At 43.0% G+C, this 24774-nt stretch overlaps 1 protein-coding gene across 3 annotated transcripts in view; it reads right to left on the reverse strand.

Annotated features, from left to right (window-relative positions):
- The window catches only part of SRGAP1 (SLIT-ROBO Rho GTPase activating protein 1), a 330458-nt gene that overhangs the window by 66578 nt on the left and 239106 nt on the right, over positions 1-24774 (reverse strand). For all 3 annotated transcript variants that reach the window (XM_056130792.1, XM_056130791.1, XM_056130794.1), the window contains exons 9-10: positions 9833-10030; positions 9238-9322 (exon numbers count right to left, since the gene is read on the reverse strand). In XM_056130792.1, coding sequence (XP_055986767.1) covers positions 9238-9322; positions 9833-10030 — 283 coding nt within the window. The remainder of the gene's footprint in view (positions 1-9237; positions 9323-9832; positions 10031-24774) is intronic.

Raw genomic sequence — 24774 nt, forward strand, 5'->3', positions numbered from 1 at the left:
GTAAAGGGTTGAGGTCAGAGAGACAATCTGGCTTATACTGCGCTGTGGTCTTTCCCGCAGCAGACTTTCTTATAACCCAACAGTATGATACGATATTGGAAACAACAGCGGAGAAGCAACGATGTCTAACATTTATTCAACACCCTTATGAATTGAGGAGTTTCACAAAAACATTGTGACGAAGTTTTCACCACAACTATTATTCTTATTTTACAGACGAGACAGAGCACACAACAGTCACTGAGTGACCCAGGATCTTGCTGTTAGTATGTATTTAGTTCAGGCTCGTTTTAATTTTAGACCCAAGCCTCCAAGTACTATCCTATAAAAATACATTTTTTTTCCTTCCTGCTGTTCCCTCTCCCCCACCCCAGACACCCAGGAAAATACTTGCAAAGATCCTGCAAGGGATGGATTGTTGTTATGTTGCTGTCTGTCCCGCACAGCTAAAACCAACAACAGAATGCTGAAAATGAACTCAACGTATTACATTACAGAAATCATTAAAATAACTGTAATAGTTAAAGAATTTGAAAAAAAGAGTTAATCATTTCCACGTGATAAAATGACAGATGCTCATGACAATTTCTTAGAGGTGAAATGGTTTGTAATTTTAAATATTTTGCATTTTTGTTAAAATATCCCAACCAAATATTCCCCAGATTTAGAAAAAGATCTTTATAAAATGGCTTAGAATCATTCTGCTTCATCCACCCATGGTTAATAATGTGAGATAAAAAATTAAAAACCCATAAAAGATGCAGTTTGATTAATGAGCCCAGAGTGAGCTTTGCAAGAACTATCATTCACAGTATAACCACCAGAACCACATCCATTGTTTTTTTTCAGCTAATAGTACTGAGTATGTCTCAACTGATGAATGAGGTTTTATTTTTTAATCAGTACCATCATTAATAGATCAATAACATATACGCTTAGAAGAATCTGCTTCCCAGAGAAATGTGAAAGCTTCCAGTGGTCTAAGGATTAAATTTCAATCACTCTCTTGGAAGGCTGCTTAAATATTAAAAACAACAGCTACCTCCCCACCCCGGGTCTTAATACAAGCCATTTGGAAAGAAAATCATGAGATTTTGACCTGAGATTCTCTTCTTGGTACAAACACCTACTTTGATTCTCACAATTTCACTTGAAATTGAGGGTGGAAATCACTTTTCATATACAAATGTGTATTATCTCCACACAGGAAAAAGGAAAACCCAGAATATAATTGTTAGCAAACTGTGATTTTAAAAAAGTAACTCAACGCCCTCTCTTCTCTGGAAAGAAGGATGGCGGCCGCATGGGAGCCTTGTGGACAGCAGGTATGGGCCGGGGGTGTGGGGGCGACTTAAACCTCATGGGAAGGGGGCCGTTCCGGTCCGTCCTTCACGCCCTACCGAGGTCACCAGTTGCCCCTTACGAGTGGCTCCCCAGCACAGCCACAGCCCCAGAAGCACAAGGACCTAATGCAGAACCCAGCAGCTTGGAGCAGAAAAGTGAAAGGACTATGCGTTAATCCAGGCCATCATGTCTGTCCGGAGGGGAGAGGGTGTTGCCCCATTCGCCCTCTCCTCTCTTGAAAGAAAGATGGCAGCCGCATGGGAGCCTTGTGGACAGCAAGTATGAGCCGGGGGTGTGGGGACGACTAAAACCTCATGGGAAGGGGGGCGTTCCGGTCCGTCCTTCACGCCCTACCGAGGCCACCAGTTGCCCCCCATGAGCGGCTCTCCAGCACGGCCACAGTCCCAGAAGCACAAGGACTTAATGCAGAACCCAGCAGCTTGGAGCAGAAAAGTGAAAGGACTATGCGTTAATCCAGGCCATCAAGTCTGCCGGAGGGGAAAGGGTGTTGCCCCATTCGCCCTCTCCTCTCTGGAAAGAAAGATGGCGGCCGCATGGGAGCCTTGTGGACAGCAGGTATGGGCCGGGGGTGTGGAGGCGACTGGAACCTCATGGGAAGGATGGCCTTCCGGTCCGTCCTTCACGCCCTACCAAGGTCACCAGTTGCCCCCCATGAGCGGCTCTCCAGCACGGCCACAGCCCTAGAAGCACAAGACTTAATGCAGAACCCAGCAGCTTGGAGCAGAAAAGTGAAAGGACTATGCGTTAATCCAGGCAATCACGTTTGCCCAGAGGGGAAAGGGTGTTGCTCCCTTCCGCCCTCCTCCTTCTGGAAAGAAAGATGGCGGCCACATGAGAGCCTTGTGGACAGCAGGTATGAGCCAGGGGTGTGGGGGCGACTAAAACCTCATGGGTCGGGGGGCGTTCCGGTCCGTCCTTCACGCCCTACCGAGGTCACCAGTCGCCCCCCTGCGAGCGGCTCTTCAGCACAGCCACGGCCCCAGAAGCACAAGGACTTAATGCAGAACCCGGCAGCTTGGAGCAGGAAAGTGAACGGACTATGCGTTAATCCAGGCCATCAAGTCTGCCCAGAGGGGAAAGGGTGTTGCCTCATTCGCCCTCTCCTCTCTGGAAAGAAAGATGGCGGCCACATGGGAGCCTTGTGGACAGCAGGTATGAGCCGGGAGTGTGGGGGCGACTAAAACCTCATGGGAAGGGGGGCGTTTCGGTCCACCCTTCACGCCCTACCGAGGCCACCAGTTGCCCCCCACGAGCGGCTCTCCAGCACGGCCACGACTCCAGAACACAGAAACCAATTTCTTAACTATCTGACTTTCAGTAGAAATACTTCCAGGGTCAATAGGTAAAATAGCAGAAATCCAAAACCAACATTTAATTCTTGAACCCAGCTGTAGAAAGCAAATCACTTCACAATGCTTTTTCAGCATGTCTGATTTGGGGGGGGGTAAACTCTAAATAATAGTGGTGAATCTTTTATTGAAACAATGAATCTAATCAAAGCAGATAGAGTGTTAACTAGAATTCATCTGCCTCACAGGGACGGGGAGGGGTGGGGGGTGGGATTTTATTGGGGTTCTTCATGGTAAAAAATAAGTATTGGTAAAGGGAAATGTGTTTAATATTTGCATCACTGAGACCTAAACCTGAAAGCTTTGTAACCTTTCCCACAGTGATTCAATAAATAAAATAAATAAATAAATAAATAAAAAATAAAAAAGTAACTCAATAAAGTATTTAAAGTGTGGGGCTGGAAAAATAGTATAAGTGGTAGCTTGCTTTACATGCGGCAGACCTGAGTTTATTTTAATTTTCTTTGGGGCCACACCCAGCACTGCTCAGGGCTTACTCCTGGCTTTGTGTTCAGGGATCGACCATTTCACCATTTCTGGTATGGCTCAGGGAACCATAATGGATGTCAGGAATTGAACCTGGGCCCTCAGCATGCAAGGCAAGCACCTCACCTACTCTACTGTCCCCTGTTCCTCCGACTCTGGGTTTAATTCCTTTGTACTACATATGAGCACTGAGCCAGAAGTAAGTCCTGAGCACAGCAGGGTGTGGTTTCAAAACCAGCACACACACACACACACGCGCGCACACACACACACACAAACGAAACTGAACAAGAAGACACAAAGACACTCTGGTTTGGTCCCTAGTGAGGGACTAACAAAGACTCTTTTCCAGTTCTTTTCCCTTCCATAAAAATATCAACTAGAGGAACTCTGGGGTAACCCAGTGCTTGGAGTGCCAGGCTCACACTCATAAGGCTGCAAGCCTCTTCTCATGGCTGCCACATACACCACATACGGTCTGGTGGCACTGCTGTTTCTGCCACTGCCACCAGTGACTTCTAGCTGTGTCAGTCAGGTGAGGGCAAGCTCTGCAGCCAGAGAGGTGTGTCTCAGAGAGGGGACGGGGTTGGCGTGAGGTAGGGTGTGTGTGTTGGGGGGGGAGGGGGGGAGAGGGTTAAGTCATTTGCCTTGCACGTGGCTGACCAGGGTTCAATTTCCCGTACCTCATATGGTCTCCTGAGCCCACCAGGAGTGATCCCTGAGCACAGAGCCAGGAGTAAGCCCTGAGCACTCAAGCTTAAAAAAAAATGGGTACACCTTCCCTCTCTCCCCCAGTACAGTTATCACAGCTAAATAAGTTCGTGAGTCCCATGGCCAGTGTGTATGTGAGCACAGGGCAACCCCAATGAATGATTAAAATGTGTGCAAACCCCGCACCCGGTGCTCCTGCTGAGCCCACAATAGCCAAGGGGTGTGGGGCCCTCAGTCACTGACAAGAACGAGAAGAGGAAAATAAGAATGAATATCAACCACCAAACTACTCTATTCCCCAGCAGCGTCTCCTTGCCAACATATCAACATCTTAGTCAAGGTCAGACCATGGACGGCATGAGACCCATTTCATTCCTTCGTCAGAGCCTTCTGCCCAGGGCTAGAAACAGTATGATAAGGAACTGAACTTCCAGTCTCCATTTGCTTAGAAAAGTCACACAGTCATTCACCCCTTTACAACAAATATGGCACAAGATAAGCCAATGTGATCATGAAAGCACTTCACAAAAAAAAAAAGAGGCCTCGATTTTGTAGATGTCTGTCTCCTTCCCAGATCAATTTAACATTTCCAATTTCACAACAACTGACATTACAAGAGACTATAATGGTGTTGCTGAAGCAGATTATGCTGATTTTGGTCTTTTCAGTTCATTAGGAACTTCTCGCTATAGCCCTCGCGTTCAAAGATTTGGAGTTCTGCATTTTGACAGCGCCACTTTAAGGGCCTGTCCTGGTGATGCACAATTGCTGTAAATCAGAGGATTTGCTGGGCCACTGGTAGCCTGCCAAGAGCACAGCCAGACAGGCCAAACACATGTCTGTAGTTACAGTTTCAGCTGTGTGCGATCAACTGCTAACCCCTTGGGTTAGGCTCTATTTGTTTTATTATGAAGGCAGTTTTGCAACAGTCAGTCTAGCATAATTCCGAGGTGTGCTTTCTGCACAAAAAGTCAGGTCTTTCCCTACCATACCACTTAATTCTGTACGACTAGCCCTGTTTGGTCAAGGCTGGACAGGGGCCCTTTTTCATGAGGGAGCGCCAGTGGTCTGCCTCACCGTGGACAGGTGCCACTCCCCTGCCCTGCTCTGCTGTCAGCCTATCAACAGGAGCAGGACTTGCACGGAAAGCCGGCAGGCTGGCAGTGGTGGGACTCTGAGGTGAATCCTGTCCTCTGAACTCAGCATCAAGTCTGGGCAGTGACTAGGAACTGGGAAGCTGCCAAGTCTGCCTGGGAGGCTGGGCTGGGCTACACCAAGGCTGCACCTAGTGGGCAGAGACGAGCGTGCTGACTGCCCCCAGAAAGCAAGCAGTTTCTAACACAGAAGGAGTCCAATCTGGCGGAAGCCTGGGACACCTGAACACAGCTTGAGTTGTCAGAACACCAAGAACTGGGGGCTGGAGAGATAGCACAGCGGGGAGGGCGTTTGTCTTGCTCCCAGCCGACCTGGGTTCGATTCCCAGCATCCCATATGGTCCCCTGAGCACCACCAGGAGTGATTCCTGAGTGCAGAGCCAGGAGTAACCCCTGTGCATTGCCAGGTGTGACGCCAAAAAAAAAATAAATAAATAAAAAAAAGAACACCAAGAACTGCTGGGGCTGGAGTGATAGTACGGTGGCTAGGGCGTTTGCTCTGCATGCAGCTGACCCCAGTTCAATTCCCAGCATCCCATATGATCCCCCAAACACTGCCAAGAGTAATTCCTGAAAGCAGAGCCAGGAGTAACCCCTGAGCATTGCGAAGTGTGGCCCCAAATCCAAACAACTATAAACAACAACAACAATTTAAAAAACCCACCAAACACCAAGAACACACTGAAAAAAATTCCAAGATAAAGGCAGTCTGACTTCCAGTCGAATAGGGACAAAAGCACTTTATGCAGTTGAGCAGTTAAAGACAAAGCCTGGAGTAGGGATTTAGCAAATGGCTGAAAGACAGTCTTATCCAATAACGACATGTGAAATAATAGTAACCACTGGGGCTTTCTCTCTGCGGGAATCTAAGGGAATCTTTGTGGAATGAATTCCGTAAAAGTTTCAGAATGTGATCGCAAGCCTCTAACACATGTGTCTGTATGTAGTGCCAAGAAGAGACTTGCCCACTGTTTTGCTACCCCTGACTCAGTTTCTAGTGCTTCAGGGAAGCTGTAGGTGCCCAGTGCATGTAAAATTAAACTTAGGGTCAGTCATGTCTGGGGCTAGCAACTGGGAGCATTGCTAAAATACCCTGCGTTTGTGGGGAGGAGAGAGGAAGTTATATAATACAAAAGAAAAGAAAGAAAACAAAATACTATGATTATAAACTTAAGAAAATTCTTAGGAGGAAAAAAAGGGGTTCTTTTCTTTTTTTCATTCAACTATTTGAGAATTACAGACATCATGACATTCAGTACACATTTTTTTTTTTGTTTGTTTGTTTTTGGGTGGCTCAGGGATCACTCCTGGCGGGACTTGGGGGATTCACACGGTGTGCCGGGGTTTGAGCCTGAGTCAGCCGCGTGCAAGGAAGCGCCTGGCCCACTGACCTATCACTCTGCCCCCTCTGCAAGCATTTCTTAGTAATGTTCTTCGTGGTGCCTGTCAAGGGGGCAAGCATGACGGGGGCGGGGGGCAAATTTGGAGGGAACGTAGGAACTGGTGGAGAGAAGGTGACACTGGTGATAGGATCTGTGCTGAACAGTGTGTCTAAAACTGATCTATGAATAACTTTATTAATCAATAAAGCTTTAGTTAAAAAAAAGTTCTTCATAAACAAAATCTCCATAATCCCGTCATATCTAGGAAATCACTGTCACTGTCACTGTTCTCTCGTGGTTCATCGATTTGCTCGAGCGGGTCCAGTAATGTCTCCATCATGACACTTGTTACTGTGTTTGGCATATCGAGTATGTCACAGGTAGCTTGCCAGGCTTTGCTGTGCAGGCGAGATACTCTTGGTCGCTTGCTGGGCTCTCTGAGAGGGGTGGACGAATCGAACTCGGGTCAGCCGTGTCGGACACATGCAAGGCAAACGCCCTACCTGCTGTGCTATTGCTCCAGCTCATCTAGGAAATATGAGCTTAATATGATGATAGTAGCACTGTAGCACTGCCCTCCCATTGTTCATCGATAATGATAGTATATATTTAAATCTTCCCATTTGTTTTTGAATGTCTTTGATAATTTTTGCTGTTGAGTTTGAAATTTAAGGTTTCTAACTCACATTGTGCTTGGCTATTTCTTTAATTTTTTTCCCCTTTATTTAGGGAACAGTTTTTATAGTTTTTGGTTTGGGGGCCACACCCAGTGGTGTTCAGGACTTGCTCTGAGTTCTCTCTCAGTTATCGCCCCTTGTGGGCTCATGGGACCATATAGGGTGCTGGGGATGGAACCCAAGTCAGCTGCGTGCAAGGCAAGTGCCCTACCCACTGTATTATCTCTCTGGCCCTGTTAGGTAACTGTTTTTTAAGAGATAAATCAAATTAGACACAAATTAGACTGACAGAAACATGCATAATCCATTCTTATATGGTTATCTGATTTATTCCTTTTCTTCATTTTTTTTGCTTGGCATCCGTACTCAGTGCCACTCCTGTGTTGGCACTTGGGGGACGATGAGGTGCCAAGGATGAAACCCAAGGTCTCACAATGTGAAGTGCTCGAGCACTGAGTTACATCCCCACGCCTAGTTACTTTATTTCTAAGACACTTTCTGGTAGTTTAAATACTAATTTTTTCCCGAAGTGAAGTCAGTTTTTCATGTGAGATTCTGGCACAGGGACCCTGTGTCCATGTGACCTCTTCTATGAGGTCATTCCTGGAGAATAATGGGGTTCTTTGGAGAGAATCGGGAGAAAAACCCTCATAAAACCACTGCTCCATGGATAAGGAAGATTCTGGAATGGGAGGAGACAAGAGTTTAGGTTCAGAACAGAAATCTTTTTTGGCCTGAATTGTTCTCACTCCGTCTCTCATTTCCAGCTACTATCTGTATTCTTTTTCACTTACCACAACTTCCAGCAGGACCCACAGTTACAGATTAAGAGGTCTTTAGGACAGAAACTTCACATTTATTTTTTATTAACTTTTTTGTTCTGGAGCACACACAATGAGGCTTTGGGGTGACCTCCCGTGGTGCTGAGGGACCAAGCAGAGCTAGAGAGCAAACCTACAACGGCAGCATGCAAAGCAAGGCTCTGGCCCACTGAGTTAGCCCTCTGACTTCTGTGTAAATTTAATTTTTTCTTTGAAATTTTTATGAAGACAAGAAAAATAGTAACATCAATTCTCTCTGTCTATTGAGGCCTTTTTTTTTTGGTTTTACCTGTAAAAATAGGAAAATTAATAATGCCCAATAAAATATAAAGCTTGGAACAATGCCTTGGAGGAAGTCTTATGAGTGGTAGCTATTGTTTTGATATTGTGATTAGGAACAAGAATATGTTTAATATAATTAGATAATTTCCCTGGGCTGGAGTGATAGCACAGCAGGCAGGGCGTTTGCCTTGCACACAGTCAACATGGCCAACCCGAGTTCGATTCCTCTGCCCTTCTCGGAGAGCCTGGCAAGCTACCGAGAGTATTTCGCCTGCACGGTAAAGCCTGGCAAGCTATGCATGACGTATTCGATATGCCAAACATAGCAACAAGTCTCACAATGTTACCGGGCCCGCTTGAGCAAAATCAATGAACAATGGGGTGACAGTGACAGCGACTGATAATTTCCCTGCTAAAACCAATGTCTACCCAAAAAAAAGTCATCCAGTGTGTTTTATGTGGAATCTAGAGTCTGAAAAGGCATTGGATAGACAACAAATACTCACACCTTAAAACAAATGGGGATGGGGCTTAGTAATAGGTACCAGATTTGACCCCTAGCGCTGCAGAGAAAAGGAACAGAGTGGGAGGATCCTGAAGGTCAGAAGTCCAGGGTCTAAGGAGAGCAGGAAGGACCGGGCTGCAGGCATGAGTGAATGCCTCACACTTCTCTACTGCTGCAACGTCAGGCTCTGGAGATTTGCTCAGGATTGGATTCCAGCTCTCCTTACTGCATTATTCTTCCCTAAGGTTAGTACTCTCCTCTCCTCTCCTCTCTCTCTCTCTCTCTCTCTCTCTCTCTCTCTCTTTTTCTCTCTCTCACACACACACACGCATATGTATATAAAATAGCTCTGGGGAGAATTTGATTATTACGGATAAATGCAAATCTACACATACAGAGTTCTCTGCATCTGGAAGCACACATCCCAACTTTTCACTGGGGACAGAATATATAAAAACCACACGCCCGAATTCGAGGCTTCTCCCCAATCTATGCCATAACTGACCTTCTCCAAGGGTCCGCTGCAACAAGTCGTGTTTGGCTTGAAGTTTTGTGATGAGATTGCTCCCTTCCAAATATTCTCGGAGTTTCTACAAGAGGACAGAACAGATGTGTTTGCAACTTAAAAAAATAAAAAGTCAATGTCAAAGCACTTCCCCTAGAATATCTAAAATCAATCCTCTTTATCCCCTGGAGCCTAAACCTTGCTCCACCACGTGGCACTTCGCCGGTAGCACTGGCATCCCCCTGAATGCCTCAGTGTGGACACTCGGGTCTGTCTCTCCCAGGCCACCTGACTTCAGTAGGTTCTGGTGATAAATCTGTCTGTCCAAGTGAAAAGCACCCGAGTCTGCTCTGTCTCCCAGCAACCCTCTTCAACTTTCCGCTACATTTGGCTGCACAGCAGAATGCCCAGAGGGGCTGTTCAGAAAAGCAGCAATTCCTACGCCCTATTTTGGTGTAGCTGATGAGGGGGTCTCCAAGGTGGGCCCATACTGCTCTGTACTTTTAGAAGGAACACAGGTGGTTCTGATGCAACACACAGTGTTTGGGGCCTCCCTGAGCTACGCCCCTGGGCATGGAGGGGGTGATGGACACACCATGAAATAAAACTGCTCGGTCTCCTGCTGGTTTGCTCTCCTCTTGGCGATGCTGGGCTTGCTCAGGTAGGTCTCGGAGACGGTCGACTTCACAGACTCTGTGGAGCGGCTGTGTTGGAAGCACTCAGAGACATCGTAGTCCTCAATAGTGACCATGTCTTGTATCGTCTGCAAGGTGGCTTCTGTGGTTTTCTTGACCTGAGACAACAGGAATCCATTTTTCTCACATCAATAAATTGTTCTTCCTCTGTGGAATCCCATACATACTCTGAGAAAATCTGCAGCTCCCCCCCCACCAAACCCCAAGAAGATCAATCTATGAAGTGGGGACACAGGTAGACAAAATCCCCCGTCACCGACACAGGCTAGATGTTCTTTTAAGTATTCCCAACCAAGGAGGGTGTCACCTTGCATGCGCACACTTATGTGTAGTAGTCTCTCAGTCACAGGGTTTTGTTTGCTTTTGTTTTCTGGAGTGTTTTTGTGGTTTTGGGCCACACTCAGCTTAACTCCTAGCTCTGTACTCAGAGATCCTGGCAGGCTGGAGAGATCAGATGTGGTGCCGGGGATCAAACCTGGCTTGGCTGTGTGCAAGGCAAGTGCCTTACCCATTGTACTATCTCTAAAGCTCCCTCAATCACTTTTTATTTTGGGGTGTGTGCTCCCAAGCTGTATTTTGGGAGGCCCCAGTCTCCTTTTGACAATGGGGACAAAGTTTTAACCCAGGAGCTGCTCAGCACTGCAGTGCTGGGATTCCCCTGCTCCCCATCCCTTCCTCCCCTCCCCTAACCCTTCCCCCTATAACCATCCGGCACAGCCTGGAGCCCTCAGGGGCCAGCGGCATTCGAGTAAGTCATGCACCTCAACCCTAAAATAGTATTTTTAGAAGTAAAATGACATCCTGGAAAATACACAACTCATTAGTGCCTAACTTGCTGAACTGTCACAAAGTGACATGAGACCACCATACCACTTGATGAGACACCCCACCTACATCAAGAAAGACAGTTCATTCTCACAACTCCTGGGCCTCTCTCCATCCCCGCTCACACTTTCTCCTCCTCAAGGGTATCCCTGGTCTTTATTTAAATTCTGCATATTACTTGGCCCTTCTGTGCACTTTATGCAAACGGATCCTATAGTGTATATGACTTTTGCTTCTTTTTCCCTCATTCATTGTGAATGAAAAACAAATACTGCTAATGTTGCTTCTATTTTTTTAAATGTAGGAGTACTGCTCTTTATTCAGCCACTGATTAGCTGATTGAATTGGGCATGAACTCCACTGATGTTGCTTCTTTTGCTCAATTTTACGCACTAAGATTTATTTATTTCTATGAGTACAGTATTTTGTTGCTGAAAGTTCATGGTAAGAATACATCATAATTTATTCCTTTTATGCTGATATGACATTTCTAGTTTGAGGCCATTTTGAGTATATTGCTTTAGATGCAGTTTTGTTAGTCCACATGTATATGGGTATGTCACACTGTTTTCTAAAATTATTGTTCTAATTTGTAGACCCACCAGCACAAATGAACTCCTAACACTGAACCTCAACAATTGGTATTGTCACTTTTTAAAATTTGAATTATTGTTTTAGGTATATCGTTGGTTTTATACATTTCTCTAATGACTAAGATTAAGCATATTATCTCCATCACGATCTCGATCATCCTGTTGTTCGTCGATTGCCTTGAGCAGGCCCCAGTAACATCTCCTTCATCCTAGCCCTGAGATTTTAAAAAGTGCCATATTCAAGGCTCTTTCAGGGTTAGGAGAATGAGACCCATCATTGTTACTGGTATTTGGCATATTGGGTATGCCACGGGGAGTTTGCTAGACTCTGCCGTGTGGGCAGGTTACATTCATAGCCTGCCAGGTTGTCCAAAGTAAGGATGAGATGGTAAGTGGCCATGCACTTCCGGGAGCTGGGTTTTATAGTCTCTGGGTCTTGGCTGTTGATGGGCTTACCTGGCGCCGGGGGCAGTTGGTGGGTGTGACCTCTGCCCTTTAAGATGGAGGATCTAGGTGAAGGATGCTCAGCCCTGATCCGAGCAGGTTTGGAGATCTCAGCCCTGGGACCCGCATGCCTTTGTTCCTCTGCCAGCACCTTCATGTGTGTGGAGAGTGGTCTCAGCATGGTTGTGGCTGGTTCTGGAGGTCTTTGGCTGCCGGAGCTCTGCTCAGGGCGGGGAGGGAAACTCAACCCACCCCCCTGCAAGGGGCCCCGGCGAGGACAGCCAGGCTGGGGGCAGGAGACTCTGCATAATATCATACAATATAATCTGGATTTCTCTCTTGCAAACACTTTATTTAGTTCTCTTGCCCGTTTCTTTTTTACTGGGTTATGAGTCTTTTTCATTTACTTAAAAAGGAAAATTGGGAAGTGGGGTTATAGGTCACACCCAGTGGTGCTCAGGGCTTACTCCTTGGTCTGTGTTCAGAGATCAAGCCAGGCGGTGCTTGGGGAACCATATACAATACTGGGGATTGAACCGGGATTAGTCATATGCAAGCGAGCACCTTGGCTGTTAGATTATCCCTGTGGTCCTATGAGTCTTTTTCTTACTGATTTGTATATATGCATATGAATCTTTTTGTTGGTATATATGTTGCAAATATTTCCCTCCATTATCTGTTCTGGTTTTTCTTTCTGTAGTATCATGATTATTAAGCTCTAATTTTATTTTAATTCATATTATTTCCTTTCTAACACCAAAAATCAAATCCAGAGCCTTTCAGACGTAAAGAAAATGATCTATGTTGAGCTACATCACTAGCGGAGGCCTTAATACTAACATTCTCTGTACAAATATACCATTATTTCCTTTGATTCAAGATATTTTGTGTGTCTATTTCAGAAATATTTTCCAATCTCGTGGCCATAAAGATACTGTTATATGTTACCTTCTGGGAGTTTTAAATTTATCTTCCATGTGTCAGTGACCCTTTATCTTTAGTTTTCAAAGCATCAAGTAAACTAATATCTTTTTCCTTTCCCCAGGCAGGCAACTTACAGAGAATAAAACACCTTCATTCCATTTACTTCTCTTGGTTTAATGCTATTTTCAAGATGTATTATAACAGTATATGGAAATATTTATATGTTTAGAAACAGAAATCAGTTATTGCTACACATTTAACACTATCCATAAATAGATGACATTCTTTGATATCTCTTATAATTGAAAAAGTACCCATTTAATTCTTTTTAGGAAATTCTAAAAAAAGAAATTGTTTTGAACTTCAGCCTGCTAGTGATGAACTCTCACTTGAAATGAAATGTCTTTTCACCTTCTATTATGAAAGATTTTTATTTTTCCTGGTGGGCGTACTAAAGACACTACTGTACTTTCTTATAGCTTCCACATTTATGTTGAGTGACATTTTTGTCAGCCTGTCACTACTTTAAAAGAATTCTGCTTTTTAATTTTTTTTGCCATATTATTTTTTTTACAGTTTCAACATGCAGTGTCTAGGTAAAGAATTTAAAAATATATTCAGCGTAAAAAAGATTTTTTTTTTTGGTCCTGTCTCGAATCTGTGATGTTTTGCACAAATTCTGATAATTTTCAGCTTTAATTCTATAAATGCTGCCTCCACTCTTTTCTATCATTTTTCTTTGGCATGTTAAACACCACTGTCTGTCACCTTTTTCTTCATATTTTCTGTTCTTTTGTTTCCTATGTTGTAATTTGATTAGTTTATTCTGACTTGTCTTCCACTTGGATAATTCACTCTTTAGCTGTTTCTACTCTGTTATTAAAGTCATTCACTCATTTATTGAGTTCCTGTATGGTTTAGTTTTAGAACTTCTATGTGATTGTCATTTTCAAATCTATTTTCACTGTTTATAGGTTATATATAATTCCTTGAAAATATAAGGTTTGACTTTTATTTCCTTTAACATGAGAAAAAGGAAAGCAAGTATCACTTTAACAGTTTCCTCCTGACAGTCTCCATATCCGGAACTCCTCTGGGTATGTCTCTGTTATTACTATATCTTATTTCTTCTGGTTATCACTCAAGGTTTTCTTATCTCCTCATATACCTAGCTATCATTTTTTAAAGCATTTTTATTGAATCACTGTGGGGTAGAGCATTACAAAGTCGTTCATGATTGGATTTCAGCCATAAAGTATTCCCACACCCATCCCTCCACCTGTGTAAATTTCCCAGCACCAGTGTTTCCATGCCTAGTTATCTCTGCTGGGCATTTGCTGGGCATTTTAAAAGAATGTTTTGGGATCCTGGATGACATTCTCAGCCGTTAGAGAGAATGCTTAATTCTCCCCTCTCTCAGGGGCACCAACAGTTCAAAATCTCTAAATTTTATGTCTGAAAAGATAGTACAGTGGGTACATCACTTGCCTTGCATACATCCTACTGGGTTTGATCCCTGGACTTTCATACAGTCAAGACCTGCAGGGGTGACCCTGAGCATCACTGGTGTGGCTCCCAAACCAAACCAACCAATCAAACAAACAAAAAGCCCAAAAGGAAAAGCAAAAAACTAAACTCCCTCTCCCCAAATCCCTAGGTTTTACTTATCATATTGGATGCTTTTCCTTTGGGGAGCACAGGGTAAGAACCCTGTGTTATAGGTTTCACTCCTGGCCATACTGTTCTGGGCAGTAAATGTGAAAATGTCAGCTGAGGGATTCAGATGACTATTATGGGAAGCAGAAACATTTTCAACATTTTTTCATAACAAAATGCTATTTAGGGAAGAAACAACAGCAATTAGTGCTAGTCTGGGAAAGTTAAAGAGATGATGGAATGGAATAACTAAAGAAAGGGAAAATACTGAGTAGACAGCATCATTTCTGCAGATATATGCAATAAAAGGATATTACTGGGAGAGAATATTAAAGATTATTAAAAGTCACCCTAGATAGTGAATCTAAGAAGTCTAGACATCTATAGACTGTATGAGGGAAGGATCAGTCTCCTGGAGGTGAGACAGTGAGATGGTGAAATAGGAGGTCCCTAGCGCATATTCATCCAGAAGAAGAAATTAGCAGCTGTCTACAGACAAAAATGCACCTGGTGGAGATTTAGGGTCAGGGAGAGTGCGAGACCACAACTGAGGAGGAGTCTTCTGAGGAAGCGGGGGGCAGAGGGAGCCCAAAAAACAAATGTGCCAACTATGGTCCTAGCGAGAAATTCAGACATCTCTACTCTGTGGACTCAGCTACAGGCTTGTCTGGCATTGCTCCTGCCGTCAGCACCAGCCACCAGAGATGAGGAAGGAACCACGACCCCTGTGCCACAGGTCACAGACACACTGAGCTTGGTGGAGACCCCGGAATAGCCCAAGCCGTTCCAGTCTCTATCAGACCTGGTATGTGAGGAGTCTGACTTGCCCTCGGAGCTGCTGGGAGCACATGTGTCTGCTTCCTGTGATAGTAGACAGAATGTTCCTGCTTCCTATAATAGTCGACTTAATCCCTCAGCTGACACTATATACTACACACTACACAATCACTGTTCAGGACAAGGTGTGTGGCCAGGACTGAAACCCACAATACAGGGTTCCTACCCTGTGTTCCCCCAAAGGAAAAGCATCAAATAAGAGAAGTCAAACTTAGAGATTTTATGGGGTTTTGCTTTGTTTTGTTTTGTTTTTTCTTTTGGGGTTTTTATTTGTTTGGTTTGGGTTGAAGGCCACACCAGCGATGCTCGGGGTCACTCCTGTGGGTCTTGGGGAACCATATGAAGGGCCAAGGATCAAGCCTGGTTGGACGCATGCAACCAAGCAACCACATGAGTCCTGCTGCTGAACTTGAGTGGCCCAGTTCCTCAGCACTGGCCCTCCCAGCCACAGTCCAAGAGTTCTGCACTTTAGGACTTCATGGAAGACAAGGCCATCCCTGTTCCCCGAGGCAGGCCACCAACTGTGGCTGACTGGATTTGAAGCAATGCTTGAACTTGGTTTCAGAGAACTCCTCTTCCAGTCCACGAGCAGGTTTGTATAACTAGGGACTGGACGGGAAACAAGGCCACTTATGAGCCAGAGACAGGCCCACCTACTTCTGTCCACTGTGAGGATGGTACCGTCTCCAAGACCTTAACCAATGTCTGGTACTGGGACAAGGCTACATTTGGTCCATGATGATGCTTGTTACCTAGTTCTTGAATAAGTATGGTTCTACTGGGTCCCTGGTGGGTCGGGCCAGTCCTAGACTGCAGCTGTGCAAGGCTGGACAATGAAGTGGGCCTGTAATTTGGTTCCAGTGGCTCTTAATTATACTCTATGAGCTCCAGTACCTCTTGGAGATACTGTATGAGCATCACCATCTGCCTGGGAATCCAACAAGTGACCAGCCTGTTCATAGCGCAAGGCTTAAGACCTTGGTCCAGCATCAGAACGTAAAGCACTCCTAACACTGGCTTCAGCCTTGCTCAGAGGCTGAATTTTGGAGTGGTCCTCCCACCAAGGGAAGAGTCTCCTTCATCTGTGCCCCAGAGGGAGGCCTGCAGACCGTGGTCCTGGCTGTCGTTCCGTAAGTGGTTTGTGCTCAGATCCAGCCATCTTAATGGTCCCACTTAAATCAGAAAGTCTCTGTGAAAACCAGCTAATTAGCTAAAGTCATATTTGAAAGTACTGTTTTTTTTTTATTAGTGAAACACCATGAGGTACAGTTGTAGATTTACAAATTTTTGTGCTTGGGTTTTGGTTATATGATGATCAAATACCCATCCCTCCACCAGTGCCCATTTTCCACCCCCATGGATAACATCCCTCCCCCCCATACCCCATCCCACCCTGCCTCTGTGGCAGGGCATTCCCTTTTGTTCTCTCTCTCCTATTCGGTGTTGTGGTCTGCAAAAGAGGCATTGACTGGCAAACATGTTCAGTCCATAGTCTACTTTGGGGGTTTTAGGATTTCAACATATGAATGTTAGGGGAACACAATGAAACTCCTATCACACACCATGTTATTTCCTGGCACTGTACCTTGTATACAGTCTATTCACCTATTAAGACTCATGTCTTCATTTGTGAAGGTGACCCCCAATTCTGCCTACCTTCCCCAAGAAACTACCCCCTTGTTATCAGCAAGCTTGGATATATTTCAATTACAACACTATAACATTTTAGATGTATTAAAATAGTTAACAATACATACATACATACACAAATATGTGTGCGTTGGATTGATGCCATCACTAATTAGAACAGAAACTTACTGCCAGAATAGACTACAAATATGAGCAAGAGACAATCTCTTCAAAATCTTCCCTAATTTCAAATACTCTGACAGGGACCTATAGATACCTGTGCTCTGTCTATACTGGAAGGTAGAGGGTAAGGTGCTGTCAAATCTGGAATAAAAGTTCATTTTTTTCCTGCCTTCTAAGCTTTTGGGGGGGGGGAGGCTATATCACTGTTTCACAGAAATTTATATTAATAATATACATATCAGCATTTGGGGGTGAATTTGCTGTCATGCTCAGGGTTCTCTGAATAACATCTTTTCTACAATTCACCCTAACTCTGATTTAATGCTACATCTGGATGGGTCTGACACCAAAAAAATCTGAGGAGCAGGACACCAAATCCATTTTTCAGAAGCACCTACTACACTACATTGCTTTAGAGGTCAATGTTTCCTATCCAGTGGGAGCTATCTGATGTCAGGAACAAGTTATCTTTCTTATAGAATTCAGGGGTATCTTCAATGACTCAATTCCATTGGCAAAGATAATAAAAACAAAGTCACAAATGGACTATATCAAACTAAAAAAGTTTTACATGCCCAAATAAAAACCACATTAAAATTTAGATGCCCTACTGACTGGAATAAATATTTGCACATTAATCAGAGAAAGGGCTAATATGCATATATATGTAGACTCATACATAGACATATATATGTATATATACATACATATATATTTACACATTAATCAGAGAAAGGGCTAATATGCTATATGTCTATATATAGACATATGTATGTATATATACATACGTACACATATATGTACGTATGTATAAATGGGGAGAGGAGATATACAGACTCTCAGACACTTCCCTGAAGAAGACATATGGTCAGCCAGCCAGTAAGGCATAGGGAAAGTGTTCACTGCCACTTGTTATGAGGGAAATGCAAATCAAAATGGATGCGAGATCATTTTGCAATTTCATAATGAGATCTCATTTTATACTAATGATAATTATATACATCACAAAGACCCAAAACAACAAGCATTGGAGGAGAATGAAGAGTAAAAGGAGCCCTCAGTCACTGTTGCTGGGAACGTTTTCTGGCTCAGTCTTTGTGAGAAACTGAATGTAGACCTCTTTAAAAAAAATAATAAAGAATAGAGCTTCCATATGAACCTCCAACCCCACTTCTTGGCATCTATTCAAAGAACCCAAAAACATTAGCTCAAAAATATAATGTACTGTTAGGTTAACTGCAGCACTAAGTACAATAGCCAGGATGTGAAAACAACCCAAATGTTCAAAGGCAGATGATGGACAGCTTTCCACATACACAGCAGAATCGTATGCAGCTGAAAGAGAAGATGAAACCTTGCAGTATGTGGTGACTGAGATGGAATGGTTGAGCATCATGGTAAGTATAATAAGTCAGAGGGAAAAACACAAATGTGGAATGATCTCACTCATGCGTGGTATAAGAGAGACAAAACAAAAGAAGAGAGAATATGGGTGAGGACAAACCCTTAGCCTTGGATTGAAAAGTTAAGATGAACCCAGTAGTGGAGGAGAAGAAAAGGAAGAGGTGAACTAAAAGTGACACAAGGAGAGCAGAGGGGGGTGTGGGGAACTTTGTGGTGGAGAGGTACAGTAACTTTTAACACTTTTTTGATGTCTAAACTACAAGTACTCATCCCCCAAACTTATTAAAACTTACTAATCTTTCTATCTCCAATCACAAGCACAGTGCCTGGAACACAGCAGATGATAAAAAAAAGTTCTGGGAAAATGGTGGAAGTTAGTTATGTCAAACAAAAGTTCAGCATGCATGCATGCATAACATGTGGCTCCTTTGCTGATGGTCATCCTGAGTTCTGCCAACTTCTTTGGGATGCCTTATTCCATGCCTCACTTTTTAAAAAAATTTTTATTAGTGAGACACTATGAGGTACAGTTGTAGACTTACAAATTTTTGTGCTTGGGTTTCAAATATAAAATGATCAAATACCCATCCCTCCACCAGTGCCCATTTCCCACCACCATGGATCCCAGTATCCCTCCCACTCCCTATCCTCCCCATTCCACCCTGCTTCTGTGGCAGGGCATTCCGTTTTGTTCTCTCTCTCCTTTTGGGTGTTGTGGTTTGCAAAAGACCATGCCTCACTTTTAGGCCCTTTGGAAAACTCTCCTATCTTCTTCTTCTTCTTCTTTTTTTTTTTGGCTTTTTGGTTCACACCCAGCGATGCTCAGGGGTTACTCCTAGGTCTGCACTCAGGAATTACTCCTGGCAGTGCTCAGGGGACCATATGGAATGCCGGAGATTGAACTCAGGTCTGCAAATGCCAGGCAAACACCCTACCCACGGTACTAACTCTCTGGCTCCTAAATCTTATTCATTTGGAGCAAAGCCTCCTTAATGATATAAAGTTCACTAAAAACAACATATATACTGCTTCTAAAAGTGTTTACTTTACTTGATCACTTGACATCCCGTTACTCTTCAGTTTGCTCGAGTGGGCACCAGTAACATCTCCATTTGTCCCTGTTACGTGCTAGTGTAGCCCAATGGCATTTGCTCGCTACAGGAACATGAAGAACCTCAAACCATTTGTTCAGGGTCTTGACGAACAAGTCTGACCATCTTGGAGGTGGGCAGCCATGCATTCTTTTGACATCCCGTGAAATCCAGTCGGTAATGGCTCTAGTCCAGCGGTCATCTCCAAATCGCATTATGTGTCCAGCCCATCTGATTTTCGAGGCCTTGGCAAATAAGACAGCGTCCCTGATTCTTGATTGTTGATGGAGGTCGAAACTCTCAATTCCTTCTCTCACTTGAGTGAAGCATGATGTTCCAAGCATAGCTCTTTTGATTCCTCTTTGGGAGACCTGAATAGAGTTCTCATCCTGTTTTTGCAGGGCCCAGGTCTCTGAGGTGTATGTTAGTGCAGGGAGAATGGTGGAGTCAAAGAGATGTGCCCGGAGCTGGAGGTTCTTCGTCCTCTTAGCTATTTCTTCGACACTCTTGAAGGCGTTCCATGCTGCTCTCTTCCTCCTGTGAAGCTCAGGTGCCAGGTCATTTGTCATGTTGACTTCTCGACCTAGGTACACATAGCTGCTACATTTGGAGATGTTCATTCCGTTGAGAGTAAATGAAACTTTGGGAACAAATCCATTTTTCATGAACATTGTCTTTGTGAGATTCAGCTGCAGTCCACGGTTGAAGTCATTTGTGCTGCTTGGCTAATATTTGGTGTTATTGGAACAATGTCATCAGCAAAGTGGAGGTGGTGTAGTTACTGACTGTCTATCTTCACTCCCATTCTTTCCCATTCCAGTCATTGCATGACATTTTTGAGGGTGACACTGAAGAGTTTCGGTGAAATAGTATCACCCTGCCTAACCCCTCTCTTGAAGCCGATGATCACTTCCTTGTAGGATGGTTAGATCCTGGTAGTGAATCTGTAATACAGCTCATGGAGGATCCTGATGTATTGAGTTTGAATGCCCTATTTGGCTAGGGCTTCGATGACTGCTTCAGTCTCAACAGAATCAAAAGCCTTCTTTAGATCAATGAACATTAGACAGAGCGGCATCTTGAACTCCCGAGAAACCTCAGTGAGCTTGGTTACTGTATGGATATGGTCTATGGTACTGAATCCTTTTTGGATTTTCTTAGTAAAATATACTGATTCTCTTTTTAATTTTGGCTAAAAAGAGGCTAGCATTGAGGGATAGGTGATGTCTAGCCTTTAGTTTAATTAATACCATTAATCAGAAAAAGATGATAGTTAAAAAAACTTAATCAAGGCCCTGTGATTTATAATACTGTCAATGATAGTTTTATGCATGCATCATTCCAACACCACACCCACCACTAGAGTGCCAACTTTGCTCGACCAGGTCCCAAAGGCCCCTCCCATTCAACTACTCTCTGCTCTTCCAAGCTCCAATCTGTGGGCCAACTCTCTGGTTCTATTGCCTTTGTCCACTTGTTGCTCCCTTACTGTGAATCTTTAAACCATACATAAGAGAAAGATCAATCTATTTATCTCTTTCCTTCTGCCTCACTTTTCTCAGCACTATAACCTATAGTTCTATCCTTGTAGTAGCAAACTGCATAATTTGGTCTTTTCTTACAGCTACATAGTATTCCACTGTATATATGGCTATTAGCTAAGATCTGGAAACAATTCAAATGCCACATACAGATGAGAGATCAAGAAGTTCTGAGCTGCCCATTACACTAAGTGCTGCAATGAACACAGATGTTCAGAAATTCTTTTGAATGAATGTTTTGTATTTGGAGGGTAGATGCCAAGAAGTGGTGTTGCTACGTCATATGAGAATTCTATTCTTACTTTTTGGTAGAAATCTCCATATCCCTTTCCATAGAGATTGAACTAGATGACATTTCCACCAAGAGTGCACGAGGGGTCCCTTCTTACTACATCCTTGCCAGCACTGGCTATTGCCTGAAATTTTTTTTTTCTATATGTCATTCCTACTGATGTGAGAAGGTATTCCATTGTTGTTTTGATTTGCATGTCTCTAATCCTAGTGACCATGAGCACTTTTTCTTACGTCAATTAGCCATCTACATGTCTTCTTTGAGGAAACGTCTTCATATCTTAAGAAAGAAAAAACTTGGAAATAAGGATGGGTGTGGGTAGTAGTAATTTATGTGCACAATATACAGCAGACATTGATAAGTATTTGCTGACTGATGGGAACTAGAATCATAAGACTGAGATACTGTACAGACTTATGAATGTCTGTACTTGAGTAATATGGAAACTTCTAGGGATCGGAGAGATATGATGGGGTAAAGGTACCTGTCTTCTTGGCATTGAAACTCCCTTCTAAGAAGGCTTCCTACAGTTTTGAGGTGCCCACTGCTTAGAGCTGTTTAATATTTGATGAAAAAGTCTCATTTCTACTTAGCTATTCATGATATCGTAAATGTGAATGAAATTTTCCTTCCCATTTAGTCTTTTCATTGGGCAGTAATAATTCTTAACTCAACCCATGGGCTATATATGTTTGCACAGAGGCAGATAATTACACAGAATTACAGTTGTGTTTCTTGACTTGTATATTTAAATTGATACCTATGTATTATTATTCTATCCTGTGAGTAGAAGGCCAGAGGAAATCTACTTATCTCTGATACAGTAGTGCTACACAGGGACTAGAAATCAATGACTGACTGCAATGTTGTTTCCTGCTGTGTCTCTTAGTGGTCACATAATATAAATGACCTGCTGTACCCTGTCTATTGTTAGATAGCTTCTGACTGTGATTTATTCATATGTTTTACTCTCAAAAACCAAGAAAACTATATGGAACGAAGAAGGTGCTTAACAATTAATTTTTGTATTAATATGAACGAATCTACTAATAAAACTCCTTAAATGGCTCTCAAGATGTCTTGTCATATGACTTCAACTTTGACGTATCTTCAGGAAGAACTAAGGTGATTTCCAAACTGCTCTATTCTCCCAGGACCCCCTAATGTACTGAAATATCTTTTTCTCCTTCTGTACCATTGGAAATCTACTGTTCGACACAAATTTAAATATAAATCTTGAATTTTCTTGGAAATCCAATCCCATTACAGTGAATCTGTTGCATACCCAATAATTCATAAACCACTAGTCAGGCTCACAGATAACATCATGACCATCCTGTTCATTCATTTATTTTGACAGCAAATCTAAACAATGAATCCAAGGGAAGCATTGTTGGCCTGTTTCTTCACATTGAGCACCCCAAATGCATCTAATTAAAGTTCAGAAACAAAACCAGCAGGCAACAAAAGCAGACTAGTCTACTGCTTGAAAATCGGGAGCCACACAACTTTGGTAAAGAAGAATTTGAATGTTTTTAGCAGGCCCACACTACAGCAGCCAAAAGAAACAGTTGTGTGGGCTGCCAGTTTCGACCTTGTTCATAACATACTATTTTCCTAGAGTTTATAGACTGTTTCCAAATAAAATAGTAGGATATGCATGAAAAAAAATTGGAAGTCACCAGACATATTAAAGTGTAGATTTAATAGATTCCAGTAAACTGCATTAGGTGAGTATTCTGTGATGCCTACTCAAAAACCTAAGCTCTGAACACCATAGGGAAAGCAACATCTTTTCTCTCTGAAAGGCTCATTTATGGAATTTTATGTAGAGATCAAAATCTTAATCACATTGCTTGCAACTTCAGTACACAACTGAATAAAAGTGTTTTTTTTTTCAAAGAAAGAATGAAAGCCAGAAAAATGCAATACCAGTCTAAAAACATGGCCCTTTTTCTTTCTTTCAAATTTTTTGACCTTCTTTCTTAACAGAAACAAATGCATATTCACATAACCTGAAACACTTTCACAGGATTAAAATAAAAAGGAAATACAGTGAATTTTGCAATTTTGTCAAAGTAGATGAATATTATTTTCTTTCTGTCTTTCTTTGGGGAATTGTTTATCTTGAGAAATGCTTCAACTTTGACTCATCTTAAGGAAGAACTTAGGTGATTTCCAAACTGCTCTATTAACCCAGAACCCCTTAATATACTGAAATATCTTTTTCTCCTTCTATACCTTTGGAAGTCTACTGTTTGATACAACTTTCAATATAAATCTTGAACTCTCTTGGAAATCCAATCCCATTACAGTAAATCTGTTGCATATCCAATAATTCATTAACTACTAGTCAGGCTCACAGATAACATCATGACCATCCTATTCATTTATTTATTTCAACAGCATTTCTGTGGGGGTTTTCAATCTAAGGGTCTCATGAGTTGGAATAATATGTAGGTGAACCAATGAAAGAATCCCATATCCTCAGGGAAGCAGTTCTACTTATTTAAATATACCAAAGCGAGCAAATAGGCATTTGAGTTTTCTCATTCAGATACCAATATAAAATTTAATTTTTGTACTAATTATATCAATAATGCCATGTTCAATATTAAAAACCTAGTGAATATCCAGACTCACAAATGAATCTCAGAACCAAGCAGCTGACTGCAGAGATGTTGCTGAACCTTACTCCAGACTGGTTTCACCGGGGTGCCTCAGAGGGGAGTAGGCGTCCTCTCTCAGCCTGCCCTAAAGGAATCCCGGCATCCACAGATCTCCAGAACCCAAATGCCGCCACCCTCATGGCCAATCTTCACAGGCAAGAGAACAGATCCGCTGAAAAACCCAGGTACGCAGGAGCAGTGACTGAAAACACCAGGCCTCAAAGGGTCGGGGCTGGGCTGTCCCTTCCCATCTCCCTGCCCTTCCAGGGTCCCAGCTGTCATGCCCTCGAACTGCCTCTGGGTACTATATAAGCTCATTAATGGCCATGATCCAGAGACTCACAGATGAATCTTGGAACTGAGCACTTTCTGCAGAGATGTTTCTGATCCCAATTATTTAAAATTTTATAGTTCCAGGAGCACATGGCCGTGACATCTCATACTTTTTTTTTCCCACATTTTTTTGTTGAATCACTGTGAGATAGACCCTTACAGACATCTCACACTATTACTAACAAACAATACAATATAAATTATCTAGCATCTGCCTGTGGGGCAGGCTTGAGTGGTGGTGGGAATATTTGAAATAATGGTGGTGGGAAGGTGTAATGGTGGTGAAATTGGTACTGAAATATTGAATACAATCAATCATTGTGAACAACTTTATGAAAATAAAATAAAATTTTTTTTTTTTGCTTTTAGGGTCACATCTGGCGATGCACAGAGGTTACTCCTGGCTCTGCACTCGGGAATT

This window comes from Sorex fumeus, unplaced genomic scaffold (assembly GCF_029834395.1).
Source record: "Sorex fumeus unplaced genomic scaffold, SorFum_2.1 ptg000081l, whole genome shotgun sequence".
Taxonomy (NCBI): Eukaryota; Metazoa; Chordata; class Mammalia; order Eulipotyphla; family Soricidae; genus Sorex; species Sorex fumeus.